General features: G+C 46.7%; 1 protein-coding gene and 1 long non-coding RNA gene across 8 annotated transcripts in view; both read right to left on the bottom strand.

Annotated features, from left to right (window-relative positions):
• The window catches only part of NFIX (nuclear factor I X), a 258,997-nt gene that overhangs the window by 12,705 nt on the left and 230,024 nt on the right, over positions 1–16,268 (bottom strand). For 3 of the 7 annotated variants that reach the window (XM_063119151.1, XM_063119153.1, XM_063119152.1), the window contains 3 exons: positions 13,921–14,096; positions 8,164–8,311; positions 5,021–5,115 (listed from right to left, as the gene is read on the bottom strand). In XM_063119151.1, the coding sequence (XP_062975221.1) occupies positions 5,021–5,115; positions 8,164–8,311; positions 13,921–14,096 (419 nt within the window). The remainder of the gene's footprint in view (positions 1–5,020; positions 5,116–8,163; positions 8,312–13,920; positions 14,097–16,268) is intronic. The other 4 variants (XM_063119154.1, XM_063119156.1, XM_063119155.1 and 1 more) reach the window with 3 other exon arrangements.
• LOC134394050 (uncharacterized) lies at positions 12,751–13,892 on the bottom strand. The gene is made up of 2 exons (XR_010025161.1): positions 13,599–13,892; positions 12,751–13,281 (listed from the first exon to the last, which is right to left on the bottom strand). It is a non-coding gene; the product is annotated as an uncharacterized LOC134394050 (long non-coding RNA).

The following is a 16,268-nucleotide window of genomic DNA, read 5'->3' as shown; positions in this document are numbered from 1 at the left end:
CCCTCCCCCAATATACTGTAGCCTAGCCAATGGAGCAGGGAATATCCCCCCAACACACACACACACACACACACACCATAACCCAAAATACACATGCAGCCGTTAAAGGCCCCTTGGCAATGCTTGGAGCCCACCTGGCAGTGCCTTGGTTGAGAAATACCTCAATATCCCCCAACCAGCTTATGCATGATGGGATGGAGCAACCCCTCCCCATCTGCTACCGACCCAACAGGGATGAGAAATGTTTTAGAAACCAAAAAGAATCAAGGGGGGGGGGGGGAGAGAAGTATCAGAGCTAGAAAGAAAATGATTGGAGTGCATTGAAAGAAAGCGGGGTGGTGGGGGAGAAAAGGGGAGAAAAAGAAAGAAATGGAAAATGAAATAAAACCAGAAAGGCGAAACGGAAAACAAGGAGAAAGCAAGAAGTATGGAAGTTGCTGGCAGAAGTGCCCCTGCTATTCCTGCGACTGTGCTGGGCCCTGGTCCAGCCTCACTCCGGACCATTGTTTCCCTGCCCGGCCCCCCAAGTCCAAGTTCATCTGGGTGTGACATCATGTCTGGTTGCTCGGGGAAACCAGACGGGCCAGACGTGACATTGGTTATGGGATAGGAAGGGGAGCAGATCTCATTCCAGCTCTGTTCCAGCTCCTTCACTCGCCGCCAGGGAGCAATGGAGGCTGGGAAGGAAAGGCAGATCAAGCTGAGAGCACTCTTGTGCAGGACAGGAGGAGCCGGGGAGAGAGCAGGCTGGAGGGTGGGTGGACGGGGGTCATTCCCACTCCGCTTTAACCCAGCCTTTTCCTGCTACTCTACAGCTCCACGTCTCTGCCACCAGTCACGGTACGGGCAGGATTAAACTATTCCCTACGTAATATGACATGCCAGCCTATTGTCTCACTACATAATAAACACAGAGTTGCTACTCAGTTGTTATAGGGTATTCCCCCCCAGGTAACATGTATGTTGCGGGAAATAAACAGCAACGTTCTGCGGCTAGGAAAAAAATGCAGTCCCTTCTCCTCCCTAACTATTTCTTCCGCTGAAGTCTGGAGTGGTACTAGGGTTGCACTTGTGCTGAGCAACATACTCCTCTCTGACATCCCCTGCCCCTCCAGGACCACGGCATTTTGAGAACTTTTTAAAAGACTCTGCATTTCTCCCTAATGCTTGGCATTGGCTGAACGACTTAATCTTGCAGGGCTTTCCGAATTTGGGAGAAAAACTGGTGAGCCGGCAATCCTCTCTTGTTGTGGGTACGTGATATGGTGTCACTAGTGCTACATCCAGGTTAGGGCTACTACTACTGAGGGCACAGAATATGTGGTTTCAGGTTGTTAGGAAACAACTTTGAGTGCATTTTCAAATATGTGAGTCTTTAGTTGGCTTAAAACAATCTGTGCTGTGAATGTGAAGTCACCATTAGCAAGGTGTCTACTAGTCTGCCCACTCTGTTCTACTTCTGTAACAACATTCACATGTGATACAGACAAGTGCAAAACAGGCTCAAAGATGCATTTAAGCCTAATGTGAAAATATAATGTCATCTGTCTACTTCTACCCCAAAGAACCTTCTGGGCTAACGCAGGGCGAAGCTTCGTGACAAGCCAGACATTAGCATCAGGAAAGGATTCCCTGCAGAATTCCAGACTAGGAAGCGTGGGGAGGAGGAGTGGAGCCTCCAAATCTCAGCACAGTCTTTGCACATAGTGGTGTAGTGTACTAGAGAGAAGCACGCCCACGAGTGCGCCAGACCTGGAATTGCCAACATGTCCACTGCTCCATCCCAGAACAATGCCTAAAGTCCACGTCTCTTGAGACTCTGAAAATGCACTTCCAGTGCTGCACACACAGAGCTGGGGGGATTCTACACGTCGTACTGAGGGTGCTCCCATGCGCCCCCAGTGCGCCCCCAAAGCGATCGTGTAGCTTGCCTGGAAGAAGAGACGAGGAAGAGGCATCCTTGCCGCTGCTGCCACCCACCTTCCTCCTCACCGGCCGGGTCGGAGAGCTCGGCGGAAGAAGGTGGGGTGGAGAGCTTCACTCTCCACCCCGCCTTCTTCCGCCGAGCTCTCCGTCCCGGCAGGCGAGGAGGGAGGTGGGTGGCAGCGGCGGTGGCGGCGGCAAGGACGCCTCTTCCTCGTCTCTTCTTCCAGGCAAGCTACACGATCACTTTGGGGGCGCATGGAAGCACCCTCAGTACGACGTGTAGAATCCCTCCTGCTGGCATTGGTCTCATTCTCTGGTGGCTGATGTTAAGAAAAGGGTCTTGGCCCAATGGTACCTCCACAACCAGCTTTTTACGTAGCTTTCGATTAAGTGATTCCACTGCAGTGCTTGGAATAACGCCAGCTCTGTCCTGCCACTGCAACTTACTGCTGTTGTCTCTCTTCCACAGGGGATCTCTCTTCCCCCACACAAACACTTTGCACAGTAACGGGCTGACCAGTCGCAAAAATACAAGTGGCTCAGCTGACAATGCTGCCTCCCAACTGGATCTAGCGTCCTCTCCTATGCCTTTATAATTCTCATGGGAGGCACCAAGGAACCAATCAGATTCTCCTCCTGCCACTTTGCTTGGCAGTGAGTTTCCTCCCTGACTTGGAACACCGAAAGGCCGTAGAGCAACCTGAGACCGGTGGAGCAGCAGCAACAACAAGGGAATATTAAAAAGGCAAAGGCGGGGGTGGGGAGAGGTTTGGGGGCTTCAAAGAGGGAGGCCTGTTTGAAGTGGAGAAATGATGATAGGGCAAAGAGAGCCAGTGCGGCACAGTGTCCTTCGTAACTTGTTTCTTTCACCATCAAAGTTTTCCCCCCCTTTTTAATCTGTTTTAATTTCTTCTCGTCACCCAGCAGTGGTGCAGCTTCACATATTACGCTTCAACTTCCGTGCAGGAAAAAAGGTGAAGCCCGCATGTAGATTATCACGTGTATTTCACTGTATACAAATGGCATCTTCCTGGCATGCGTGCACTGTACACTTCAGCCATGCTGACTGGGGATGATGGGAGTTATAGTCCAACACATTTGGACGGTGCCAGGTTGGGGAAGGCTGCAGTAAACTATGAGAACAAGAAGCCACGCCACTCCTCTGGTTCAACCACCAGGAGGAATTTGGATGTTTTTGCTTCCACTAGAGCAGTGGTTCCCAAAGTGGGTGGTACTGCCCCCTTGGGGGCGGTGGGATTGCACAGGGGGGCGCTAAGAGGCAAGGGGGCAGCAGGGGGGGCGCTCGAAGTGGTCTTTTCCGAGAAGCGCCTCTCCAGCAGGTCTTAAAACTCAGGGACATTTTTATGGGAGAAGGTAGTTTGGTCCCAAGCCATATAGGGGAAGAATCCACACATGTATTAATACCATTTAAGAAGAGTCCTTTTAACGGTGAATTGAAATATTTCAAAAGCACCAAAACGCTAATGAAGAGACATACCCTGCTTGGTGTGCCCCGCCACGCCGGCTGCAAAACAGAGGTGTTCTCTCTCTTTTCCCTCCCTCCCTTGGCAAGCCTGCTGCAAGTGCTTCGGAGTTTGAATAAATATTCAATTAATTGTTACTGTTTTGAATTTTATTGTTATTATCTTCTTTAGTGGGTCGTTGAAAACTGCTATTCTGAATAATGATTTTTATAGTGTAGGGCAGGGGGCACTGGGCATGAGTTTGTGGAACCAAGGGGGCAGTGACCTGAAAAAGTTTGGGAACTACTGCACTAGAGCAGCCTTCCTCAACCTGGGGCGCTCCAGATGTGTTGGACTACAACTCCCAGAATGCCCCAGCCAGCTGGGGCATTCTGGGAGATGCAGTCCAACACATCTGGAGTGCCCCAGGTTGAGGACGGCTGCACTAGAGGTTAACTGCAACTTGCTGCATTGTCCAAACCTGACAAGCTATTGTTTTTCTTAACTATGGTTTGTTTGGGGCAAACCAACTTCAAACCATAGGTAATGAAGCTGGCTTGTTTAAACACACTCTAGTTAACCTTAACTGCAGTCAAACTGTGGTTCATTGAAATAAGCAGCAGAAACTTTTAACTCCTCCTTGCTACAAGAGCAAGTGCAAGGTCAAAATTCACTGTGGCTTATTCTTAAAATGCTAAACTATAGTTTAGTGCCCTGTGCCAACGTGGCATTCGTGTGAATTCACCACAAGTGATCATCTACACTTTCCCCAAAACATTTCTATGCAGGCAAATGTGCAGCTAATAATAGTGAGTGCACGTGTGTCTATTTTACTAGCTGCAAGCAGTGTACATATGGCAAGATGAGGCCGTCTCCCAAACTGTGTACGGCGTGAAATACACGTGACATTTACACACGCGGTTCATGCTTTTCCCTGTGTGGTAGAGCTTCCCATGTGAAGTCCAACATTTGAGGTGGTCCTGAGCCTAGCCTTACTTCAGTGGGTCATGAGAACAAATGTGTGGGAAAGGCATCAAATGCAACAGCCTTGAGAGAAAGTGACCCAGTGAGCATTGCAGTTGAGCCGATTGATAAGACCTTCCCCGTCCAAATTCCAACCCCTTTGCCGTTGCACTCCACACTTCAAACATCGGAGTTCTGCACTCAAATTACATCTTCGCCACAGACTCACAAGCCAAAGAACCTCAGTTTGCCATCGGGAAAAGGGAGACTGCAATTTATGTTACGAAATTGTTTTAGAGAATGCCAAAGAGAGTTGTGGTATTGATGGCGCCCCAAGCAACGCAACCCTGGAGTCCTGACATTCAATCTCAGCTTTTATTCTACCCACTAGGCTCCCTATCATTCCCACAGTGGAATCAAAAACCTGAGGCGATCCACATTCTTCTTCCAGTTGTGCGCTGCCCCGGGAGCGTTTGGTGCAGAATACGATGGCGCTGAAGAGTTCCATCAGACATGTGCTTGTTTGGATCCGGCCTCACCCCATCCATCCCTTCAGTGAAACCATGCCCGTCACCCCACCCCCACCCCACCCCACCCCACCCCACATAATGCAAGCTATGTTTGGGCTACTGCCACACATACACGCCCTGTGAAGCTGTTCCCCCTACCTGAGATTGCTGGGGGATGTTTAGAAAGTTGCCGTCCCGGGGTCCGATGCCGACAAACCGGTTGGCAGAGGAGGAGGAGCCTGGCGCTGAGAATGCTGAAGGGGAAAGAGATGTGAGGCCGTTAGGGCCACTGGGTGAAGCTGAAGGCATTGATGGTGGTCATGGAAAAGGATGGGCATGCAGGCTTGCCAGATGAGACTCAAGACAGCAAAATCCAGCGGGAAACTGGGCAACCCCCCTCCCTGCCTCCCTCCCTCCCTCCCTCCCTCCCTCCCCAGAACACCCTCTCCTCCAAGGGCTCAAGAGAGCAGGATAGCCTGAGGTAGGTTGTGATTGGGGGTCTGCTGAGAAGGGTGGCAAATGATTGTTTCTTGAGAGATGTGCATTTAGGGGCCCTGATGGACAGGCGCAGCCTGACTGCATGAGCAACTCCAGTAGTTGCTCAGGGCAGCAACTTTTAGAGGCCTCCATGAAGCCACATGCCAGCATCCTCTGTGGCATTCCTGGGGTGCCTCCTCTTGGATCATGCAGTGCAGCCTTGCACAAGCCTTGCTGACTGATGATGGGGAGACTCTGGTCTTCATTCCACAGGCTTCGTTTCTCTTGTGCATGCTCTCTCACTCTCTCTCTAGTAGCTCAAATCCTTCATCTCCTGGTCTAGTTTTCTCTTCATCCCTGGAGGTGGCTGGGGGGCTTCTTTGTGGAAAGTGCTATCAGCAGCCTGAGACAAACCTACTGCCCACTGGTGGAGTGGATGGCATTCCAAAACATGCCCATGTATGGGCCTGCCAGGAGATGGAGTCTCGTGGTCTGCGTGCCTCCCCTGGGCATAGCACTGTGTGCCAGAAATAACTGAGCTCAGTTCTTTGGTATTTTGTGTGGTGGCAAAGGAGGACAGGGCTCTCAGTGAGGTTGAGTGAGGGGCAGGGAGTAGGCATGGGAGATTCCCCCACCCCAGGGCTGATCTCCAATGTGGAAACCCATCTAGACCAAGATATACTCAGAGATACTGTGAAAGCTCCCTAGGAGGTTCTGAAACCACACGCTAACACACACACGCAAAACAGTCAAGTGTGGCATTTCACCTTCAACTCAGCCTCCAATCACAAACATCCCCGTAGGATCTTGATGGGAAGGCAACAGCTCTTGATCGGGCAGTTCCAGGCTTGGTTTCAGAGATCGGAAGCAAGAAGGAAAAGCCTCCCTCTCACTGCCAACTCCCAGAACCAAGTTGCTCCGTGTGCGCCCCGGCTTCTCGTGCAACACGGGAAGCCCTTGGGGCTCCGTTCCTCTTTGTTGCGCTCTGGCTACCAAGTAGGACAAAGAGCTGAGCTACACAACTAGCAGACTCACATAAGATATCTGGTGCTGGACTGTACCACTGCAGACTTGGGAAGGGGGCTGAATATTTGAATGTTCCCCCTTGCAAAATAATAAATAATAATAATCAAAAAAATCTACACAAACAAGATGAGCAAATGAACAAATGAAAGAGAATGGTTCTAGGCCAGTCTTCATGCTGATATGCTAGCTTTTAATGTGAATAGAAGCTTCTTCTTCTTTTTTTACCATGGAGGAACATTCAACCATCCAGTCAATTTGAGGAATAATAATAATAACAACAACAACAATAATAATGTGATTGTTTTAAGCCCTTGCCTGCCAGCACCAGTACTTTGTTGAGCTTGCTTGATCATGAAGATCAACTCTTATTGCATAATGGCATCTGATCTCAATCTTAAAAGCAGCTGCCGTACCCACACACCCTATGAATCCACTGTCAGCCCTGTTATGAACGTGGGAAAGAGAGCAACCAGTTCACACGTAACTCCAGAATTTCCTTTCATACCTACTGCCTGTCCCCATTCCTTCATTTCTCACTTCCCCCTCCCCAACGTCACCGCACCACCAATTTAATGGAGAATATGAACAGCGTGAGAGTGAGCAATGCCATGAGCACAGATATAGGAAAATAAAATAAAATAAAAAGAAAGGAGGGAAGGAGAGAAAGCAAAAGGAAAATGGAAGTGGTAGCCGATCCTTTTTTTTCCCCAAAGGGACACCCCTAAGCTAAGAAAGATGGTGAGAACTACTTCATCATTGGAAAACCCAGGAGTCTTGACTCCCATTCCGTCTGCAATAGATGTGGTGGACACCTCCTTCCCCAACACACACACCGCTGGGAATAGAGGCAGGTGTCCTAGCTCGTAGCCACCATCACCCCAGCCATAAGACACATCTACCCTCCTTAAGGTGGGGACAGAAGTCCTGGGTTTCTGATCCACCTGCCCCCACTCCAGTGTTTGGGTCCTGTTTCTCACCATACCCTGGGGACAGCATCTGGAAGTCCTGGTTCCCAACTTCCCCTCCTTTCCCCACCCACAGGCACACCCTTTCCAGAGGAAGCACAAATCACCATTCAAGGGGATGACAGGAAGCTTGCTATGGATCTCAATAGAAATTGATTTTTTTTTAGGCACCAGATGAACACCCATAAACGCAACCCTCCCTCATATCACCCAAAAAACCAAACAAAACATCTAACAGTAATTCTTATTCTCGGAATTGTAGAAGTATGGTTTATTTTTGTTCCTTTAAAAAAAAAAAAAACTCAATCTTTACCCAGGAGCCACCATGGCAACCAACAACGTAATGAATAAAATAAAATTTTAAAAAATTAAAGGTGGCGGAGCTGGGCAGCTACTGCATCTTTAAACGCTGGGGAATGGGATGGAAGGGGGTGAGGGGGTGATGGCAGCTTTGGAAAGGGATCAGATGGGGTGTTTCAACTTTTAAAACAAGCATAAAGCACAAGACTTGATGATGACAGCATGATGCCCCAAACCCGCCGTTTTGATCTACCATCTGCTTATAACCTGCTTTCCTTCCTCTCGTTCCCCCATTCATCTTTCTACACTGTGTTCCTCTCTCCTTTCTTCTCTCCAGTAGTGCATCCTACGCGCCTGGTTCTTCTGCATCTGTCACTGTGCGCATTCTTCTGCTTCTTCTCTTCCTTGCCCTTCCTCCTGCTCTTCTGCCCTGCTCAACCCCCTAGTCTTCGGAGGGCTTTGGGGTGGGGGGTGGGAGAAGGTGACTTAGCCGTGTTTCGCTTGGTGGGTTGGGTTACGCTTGGGTCCACTTACAGGGTGACGCTGGTGTCGGTGCTCCGCCCTCTGGGTTAGTGCTGGTGGATTTTGTATCAGGCATTGGAAGGGGCACTGGTCTGGCCACGGGTGGTGGTGGCGGCAGCAAAAATGACCCCGTGACTTTGCCCTGGCCGCTACCGTTAGGCTGCGAACAACATAAATACAGTGATGTGTGAACGAGACAAGGCAACGTTAAAGATGCAGTATCTGCTGGCAGCTCCCAGGGCTGAGAGCAAGAGAAGGGAGTTCAATTTGGGTTTGAGGGGTCCTTTTTCTCCCCCCTTCTTTTTTCTTAAAATCATACTGTGGCACCCCGGTTGTGGAACGAGCTCCCCAGAGAGGTGGGAGAAGGAAGTGAGGCAGGTGGCTACTAGGAGCAGGGCCTTCTCCGCTGTGGCACCCCGGTTGTGGAACAAGCTCCCCAGAGAGGTGGGAGAAGGAAGTGAGGCAGGTGGCTACTAGGAGCAGGGCCTTCTCCGCTGTGGCACCCCGGTTGTGGAACGAGCTCCCCAGAGAGGTCCGCCTGGCGCCTACACTGTACTGCTTTCGTCGCCAGCTGAAGACCTTTTTATTCACTCAGTATTTTAACACGTAATTGTGACTTAAATTTAAATCTTACTGTTTTAACTCTGTATTTTAATCTTATAATCAACTTTGCTGCGTGGTTTTATCCTGGTTGCGCTTTTTATACTGTATTTCGTAATTGTGTTTTTAACCTGTTGGGTGTTTTATTGTGGTTTTAATTTTTGTGAACCGCCCAGAGAGCTTCGGCTATTGGGCGGTATAAAAATGTAATAAATAAATAAAATATAAATAAAATATTTCGATATTAAGTCTCCCCTTTACCTCCCTCAAACTTTGCCCATGTCCTCACTATCCTTTTCTCTCAAACTCATGCATATTCCTTTCTCGTCACGCGTGATTCCAGCTGGACCCCCAATCCAGGGGGTTGCCTGTGGCTGAGCAAGATTGACAGGTCTGAATGATGACTCCTCCATTGGATGACAAGACATGAAAACCAGAATTGCAACTGGAGTTATTCTCTACCACACATCACTGCAAAACATATCGTTAATGCCATAATGGACTGTGTTCTTCATTGGGCAGCCTGTGGCCTAGCTGGAATGGTCGAATGGCCCCAAGACAGTACTGCAACAGGTCTGACTCTGACTCCATTTGGGTGTCCGGAGGAAAAGACTGAGGCAAGACGTGTCTTAGTAGTTAGACGATACCCTGCTTCCCTTAAGCTTTTTGTCTGTGTGGACTTGGTTACTAACTGGCCACCATATATAAATCAAATCAAATCAAATGTTTTGCCCACAAATAACACTGAGCTAAGGAAAAAATGCTTTTGTGTTCATTAAATATTTCTCTTCCCATCTCGGAAAATGCCAACCATATAGCTCCTAAAAGCATGAATCTGATCCTTGGAAAACATTGCAATTTTTTGTATCAGCCATCTAGGTCACCTTCTGGACTCGGAACCTGTAGTATATAATTACTTAGTACTTAAACACGGAAAGAAAAATCTCCTTTTCCACCTCTGTTAAATAAAAAGCTGAAATCCAATTATGTCACAGAGCTGGTGAACTGGGGCTAGAAGAAAATACTTAATGCATCACAAGTCTAATGTAGCTTTAAGGAAACTGTTTCTTTAGCTCAATTTTTCCTGGCCCCATGTAGTCTACAAGAAGCAAAGGAACTGTGTCTGTAGAACTCCATACTTGGGGCTATGGTAACCCAAGTCCATGGAAAGTGCGTCCATTTCATGGCTAAGACTAACCCAGATGTAGAGAAATGAACATCTTGTTCTGAAGATGTGACTTCCCAACTGACTTTCCTGGCTCCTGATTTTCTCAGCCCCAGAATGGTAGCTCCCTTCCTAAGAGCCACAATGAATGGGGCCCTCCTGCACTTCTTCAGTAGTTCAGCAACTAACTCCCCTGGATTTCTTGCTGTTCTTTACCACAGCCTTCCCCAATTTGGCTGATGTCCTTGGAGGATCCGGAGTGATAAGAGTCTTCATTTTGTATGAGGGATATGACTCTTCACTTTGTATCAGTGAGTCAGGCATGGGATCCAAGGATTACTTGGACCCAGTAATGATGACATGTCAACGCAAGGCGGTGCCTTGACTACCAATTCTGGTAATGTCACTGCTGTTTGATCTTTGTGCTGCTTCGTTGCTATTCTGGATGCCCTGGAGGGTTGGTAGAGTCTTTTATTAAACCTAGATAATTAATCAAGAGCTGGAAGCTCTGCTAGAGTTAACAAAAGACAAAGAAGCAGTGGAACCTTAAAATCTCAGTGGCTTCTCTTTGCCTTTTTGCTGCCTGACTGCCATGGCTATTCTTCTGGATACATCCTGAAGGCTCTTCAGGCTCTTTACCCAGATGACTTGCTTCCACACTAGCCCCTTTCTCTGGAATTGCCATCCTTTGTTCACTTATTTTTGCTGGGGAATCCACAAAATGTTACCAACCCGTTGCATTCCAATGTTTTCTGTGTTGTCCTCCTGTTCAGAACCTGATCTGTAGCAATTTTATTTTGCTATAAAATGCAACTGCAACATCAGCTTATCAAGTGTGGACAGGCAAAGCACTACTGAGGCTTTAAGTGGCTACTGTGCCTTTAATGAAAAGCTTCTTGTTTGCATTTCATTGCTTCATGAACAGTACAGCTCTGGGATTGCCAGGATGGGGAACCCCTTTCAGCCCAAGGGCCAAATTAAATTTCAGAGAACCTCTTGGGGAAGGAGGGGGCATTCCAGTAGTGAGTGGGGCCAAAAGCAAAGGGGGCAAAGCCAACGGCAAACGTAAGAGGTTCAAAAACACTAAAAATATTGTATAAGCATGTCTTAAGCATGTCTTCCAAAGGAAGTGAGGCAGGTGGCTACCAGGAGGAGCAGGGCCTTCTCTGCTGTGGCACCCTGGCTGTGGAATGAGCTCCCTAAGGAGGTTCACCTGGCACCTACATTATTTGCCTTTAGACGCCAGGTGAAGAAGACCTTTTTATTCTCCCAGCATTTTAACAGTCTATAAATAAATTTTAACTTGGTGTTTTAAATTTGTAATTTTGCATTGCTGCTTTTTTTATGTGGTTGAGCTTTTTATATTGTATTTTATATTATGGTTTTATACTGTTGTTTTATACTTTGAATGTTTTTAATTTTTGTGAACCGCCCAGAGAGCTCCGGCTATTGGGCGGTATAGAAATGTAATAAATAAATAAATAAATAAATAAATAAATAAATAAATAAGAAGAAATATTTTTGTAAGCTGCCTTGAGAGCCTTTTTGGCTAAAGGGTGGGATAAAAATGCTAAAATAAATAAATATAATAACGTTCTAGTTTAAAGCTCCTACTGCCAGTAACTAAGTCTCAGGATGGGCGTTTCTCCCTTTTAGAATGGAGAAAAACCTCCACAAAAGCCTGGAAACCATGAAACCACTGACCAGCAGAAAGGCAGTAGGGTAAGAGGAAGGGAGCGTGGCTATCTGGGAAATCCAAAGGGCTGGATTGGGATCCCAAGAGAACCAGATTTGACCCCTGAGCCCAAGGTTCACCACCTCTGCCTTAATTAGCCAGCTTCTCTTCCCTTTGGATTGGATGTGTCTTTATTTATTTATTTATTTATTACATTTTTATACCGCCCAATAGCCGAAGCTCTCTGGGCGGTTCACAAAAATTAAAACCATCATAAAACAACCAACAGGTTAAAAACACAAATACAAAATACAGTATAAAAAGCACAACCAGGATAAAACCACCAGTAAACTACTGGTTTCATTATCTTATTGTTTTCTGTTCTTTCTCTGATAGCGACATATAGTTATTTTGCTATAAAAGAAAGAAAAGAAAAATACGAGTAATTTAATATGCCTATATATCTCTTCAAGGAACTGACCAATTAAAAGGCAATTCTTCACTAATCCCCCAGCTCCATTGATCAGGAAGCAATAAAATGGGCAAAACTCATAAAAAGGAAACTTTTACTTAACATAGTGGGGCTTACTTGTTTGTAAAAAATTACAGAAGAATCTTGAGAATGGGGAATGGCATTTCTGGTTAATGTTGTGTTAAGCTGCTTTTGGACACAAGGAAGGTTGTTTGTGGGCTTTTAAGTTTTTCAATTTTAAATAGTGATTTTGATAACGTTGCTTTAAACTTGTATTTTATTGTATTGTTTGGGTGTTGTATTTTTATATATTTGTGAGGCACTTTGGTGGCCTTTTGGGCTGAAAGGCAGTATAGAAATAAACGGTAACATAACACAACACAACAAATTACGCACTGTGAGGAACTTCCATTTTAATTTTACTTCCAGCAAATTGTGGCAAAACGATGCCTCAGTAGCACTAAAGGGCTTTAGTAGAAGCAACTTGAGTCTAATACCTTCATTCCAAGGAGGTTTAAAGACAAAACTGCTTCTCTTCCAAGATTCTTAACAGCTCCCAGACCATGGGATGAAGAGGGCACTAATGCATCTCATCACAACCGTGCATCCCCATATGTTAAGTCACAAGGACTTCCTTTGATGGGGCACTCAAACTGGGCCAAGCGTATTGCCTAAAGCATTTTTAAAAAAGCATTTCTAGTACAAACCAAGTTACTTAGGAAAGTAGATTTTAAAAACAATCCATGCTACAACTCAAGACGATCCTGCATTCAAAAGTGCACAGTGCTCTAAAAAGTTCCAAATTGCAGGTCCGTGGGTTCCTCTGCAATCTATCAATATTGCAAATCCTTACATCTCTGGATCCTGCAACCATGTCACCATCACAAATTTCACAGAGTTACATATTCCAGACCATGCTCAGTTCAGCCCCCTGGGAGCCTTCTGTGCCATGGAACCCAGAACACTCCTCGTTCCAGAACACTGAAAGCCCTCCAGAAACTTCTCCTGTGATGAAAAGGGCGGCAGACAGGGATGGTGAAGGAAAATGGGGTGACAGGAAAAAAGCCTGTCTGGGAAACATAGACACCTTCCCTCCCTTTTGAAGGTCATGTCCCACACAAGGTGAAACAACAAGCAGAAAAGAAGCCCATCTGTTGAATATGTTGCATTCCTTTTCCCCACCCTCAAAACAAAATCTATTCCAATATCCCAGCTAACCTAGGGTGACCCTATGAAAAGGAGGACAGGGCTCCTGTATCTTTAACAGTTGCATAGGAAAGGGAATTTCAGCAGGTGTCATTTGTATGCATGCAGCACCTGGTGAAATCCCCTCTTCATCACAACAGTTAAAGGTGCAGGAGCTATACTAGAGTGACCAGATTTAAAAGAGGGCAGCTTTAACTGTTGTGATGAAGAGGAAATTTCACCAGGTTCCCCATGTATACAAATTACACCTGTTGAAATTCCCTTTTCTATGCAACTGTTAAAGGTACAGGAGCCCTGTCCTCCTTTCAATATGGTCACACTAGGCTAACCTCAGGGTAGTTCTTCCCAGTCTACATATTGGAGCTTGAAACCTTGTCTATTTTCAGAGGCCATGGGAAAGTGCCAAGCCAGTTTCAGTCAGGCTGCTCCTTCAAGGAAAGAGGGGCCCATTCCGCCCGACCAACAGGGCTACATAATAGTGCCTAGTGCTACTGACTTCGCTATGTCCTCAGCAAGCAGGCAGGCAGGCAGGCAGGCAGGCAGGCAGACAGACGGAGGGAGACAGAGAGGGAGAGGAGCCACAGAAGGGCTGTAGGGCAGGGTTCTGGTTTGAACGGCCGGCATCCCTGGGCTGAGTTGCGAGGCTCTTACCTGCCCGGAGCCCTGGCCTGAGCCATCCGAGCATACAAACTGCACAAATTCCTTCAGCGAGTCCTGGCCGTGGTGATGGTGGTAGCGGATGGTCGGGTGTGTGAAGTAGGGGCTGGACTGTTGGATGATGGAAGTTGACGGGAAGTGCAGGGCCGACGCTGTGGCACGGGGGCTTCCTGGAGAGTGTAAGGACAGATGGACAGAAACACAGAGAGGAGCGGAGAGAAAGAGACAGAGAGAGAGAGAGAGAGAGGGACAGAGAGAGATATCAGTAACAACCCCCATGCCATGCTGCTTCTATTCCACACAGCCCAAAAGCCACCTGTATCAATCATATTTGTTCAGGCCTCAACTGAACATCTGACCCACATCCTTGTGCCAGAGGGTAAGGGGTGCCCTTACGTCTCTTTTGCTGTTGTTTCAACCTCAGCAAGGGGGTGGAAATTGCTCTTTTTTTACAACCGATACATGGGTGATCATTTGCAAAGAAATGCAAGTAGATGCAAAGGAATCTGGACCTATAAACATGCAGCAAGTGTGTATATAGAATCATAGAATCATGGAATAGCAGAGTTGGAAGGGGCCTACAAGGCCATCGAGTCCAACCCCCTGCTCAATGCAGAAATCCACCCTAAAGCATCCCTGGCAGATGGTTGTCCAACTGCCTCTTGAAGGCCTCTAGTGTGGGAGATATATATGTATCTATAAAGACATACCCACACATGTATATACACACACAAAGTAGGGGTGGGGGGATACTTTTGCTTCATAGCCCTGTCATGTTTTTAATTGAACCTTGTTGATGAACTCTGCTTTACAAGTTATAAAGAGATTTTAACCAATGCCACGATCACCCCGCCCTCATTCCTCATCAAAATGAAGTACCAAGTAGAATGCATTTTCTTTCATTCATCCCTTATTACCATGACTTTTTCCATCCCTCTATGGTTTCCCTCTATGGTTTCCTCATTCCCTCATCAAATCTCAGATTATTAGTCTGTTAGGGCAAGGAACTGCATTTTTCTTCTTGCATTGCTCTGTAAAATGTCATGTACATTCATGGTACTACATAAATAACTAAGGATAATGATAACTTGTACCTCTCTGCCAAGCACACAAGGGCAAAAACGTATAACATATTCCTCTCCTTGGAAATTACTCGTACATTTGTAACTAACATGGAGGGAATGAAGCAGAGGCCACCAAGGGACCAGAGGCAACCAAGACATCCAAGGGATTGACTACCCTCCATTGCTGAAGTTCCTCCTATACACACTGCTACAATAGGCAGATGGGTCGATCCTTCCAGAGTGCAGGACACAGAATAATGGGCTCAAGTTAAAGGGAGCCAGATTCCAGCTGGACATCAGGAAAAACCTCTTGACTGTTAGAGCAGTACGACAATGGAACCAATTCCCTAGGGAGGTTGTGGCGTCTCCCACACTAGAGGCCTTCAAGAGGCAGCTGGACAAGCATCTGTCAGGGATGCTTTAGGGTGGATTCCTGCATTGAGCAGGGGGTTGGACGCGATGGCCTTGTAGGCCCCTTCCAACTCTGCTATTCTATGATTCTATGGTGGAAACTGGAATAGAGAAGAAGGATAATGGCAAGGCAGGTATACAGAACAACTGAATAATGGCTAAGCTGGGCAGGCAGAAGGAAAGCAAAAAAGAAAGAAAGAAAAGGTGAGCTCTGTGGCAGCTGACCATAAAAGAAGGACCAATGGGCTAAAATGGATGGAGGGCAGATTAATATTAAATTTACGAAATACATTTGTAATCAGGCTAATAGTTGGCCAATGGAGGCAGTTACTAAGGAAGATTAGGGGGTAAAAATTACTGAAAATCCCCCAGCAGCACTAAAAAACTCTAGTGTGGAAGTAATCTAAGCATTACATAAAACTGTGATTCTGGGCATGAAGAATCTCAGCTACACCTACAGAATGAGGAAGTGTATGCTGGAGTTCCTGACAAGGAGTTCTCGCAAGATTCTATGACAAGATAGCGCAAAGGAGTTGAATATGTAGATTCAAAGGAAAGAGTTGGCCTTTTGTCACAGCACTGATGGCATCATCACTGCTGGAGTTGCCCCCCTAAACATACCACTCTAGGGACTTCAAACAAAAAACCCATTCCATCATTTCCAGAGGGGGTAACAGCAACGGCACATGGGGCAATTCCCTTCACAGGGAAATTCACTAGACTACATCTGTGCTTAGGGTTGATCTACACATTATGCAAAAGATCTGTAATTTGATCACCCAATGATTTATTTTTAAATGAAATTCACTGCGGGAAGGGAATGTTTAAGTCTTTCTCGGTTGTTGCTTACACAATCAAAATCACATA

The sequence above is a fragment of the Elgaria multicarinata genome, chromosome 3, assembly GCF_023053635.1.
Source record: "Elgaria multicarinata webbii isolate HBS135686 ecotype San Diego chromosome 3, rElgMul1.1.pri, whole genome shotgun sequence".
Taxonomy (NCBI): domain Eukaryota; kingdom Metazoa; phylum Chordata; class Lepidosauria; order Squamata; family Anguidae; genus Elgaria; species Elgaria multicarinata.
Note: the sequence above shows the minus strand (reverse complement) of the source record. Positions and strands in the feature narration are given on the sequence as shown.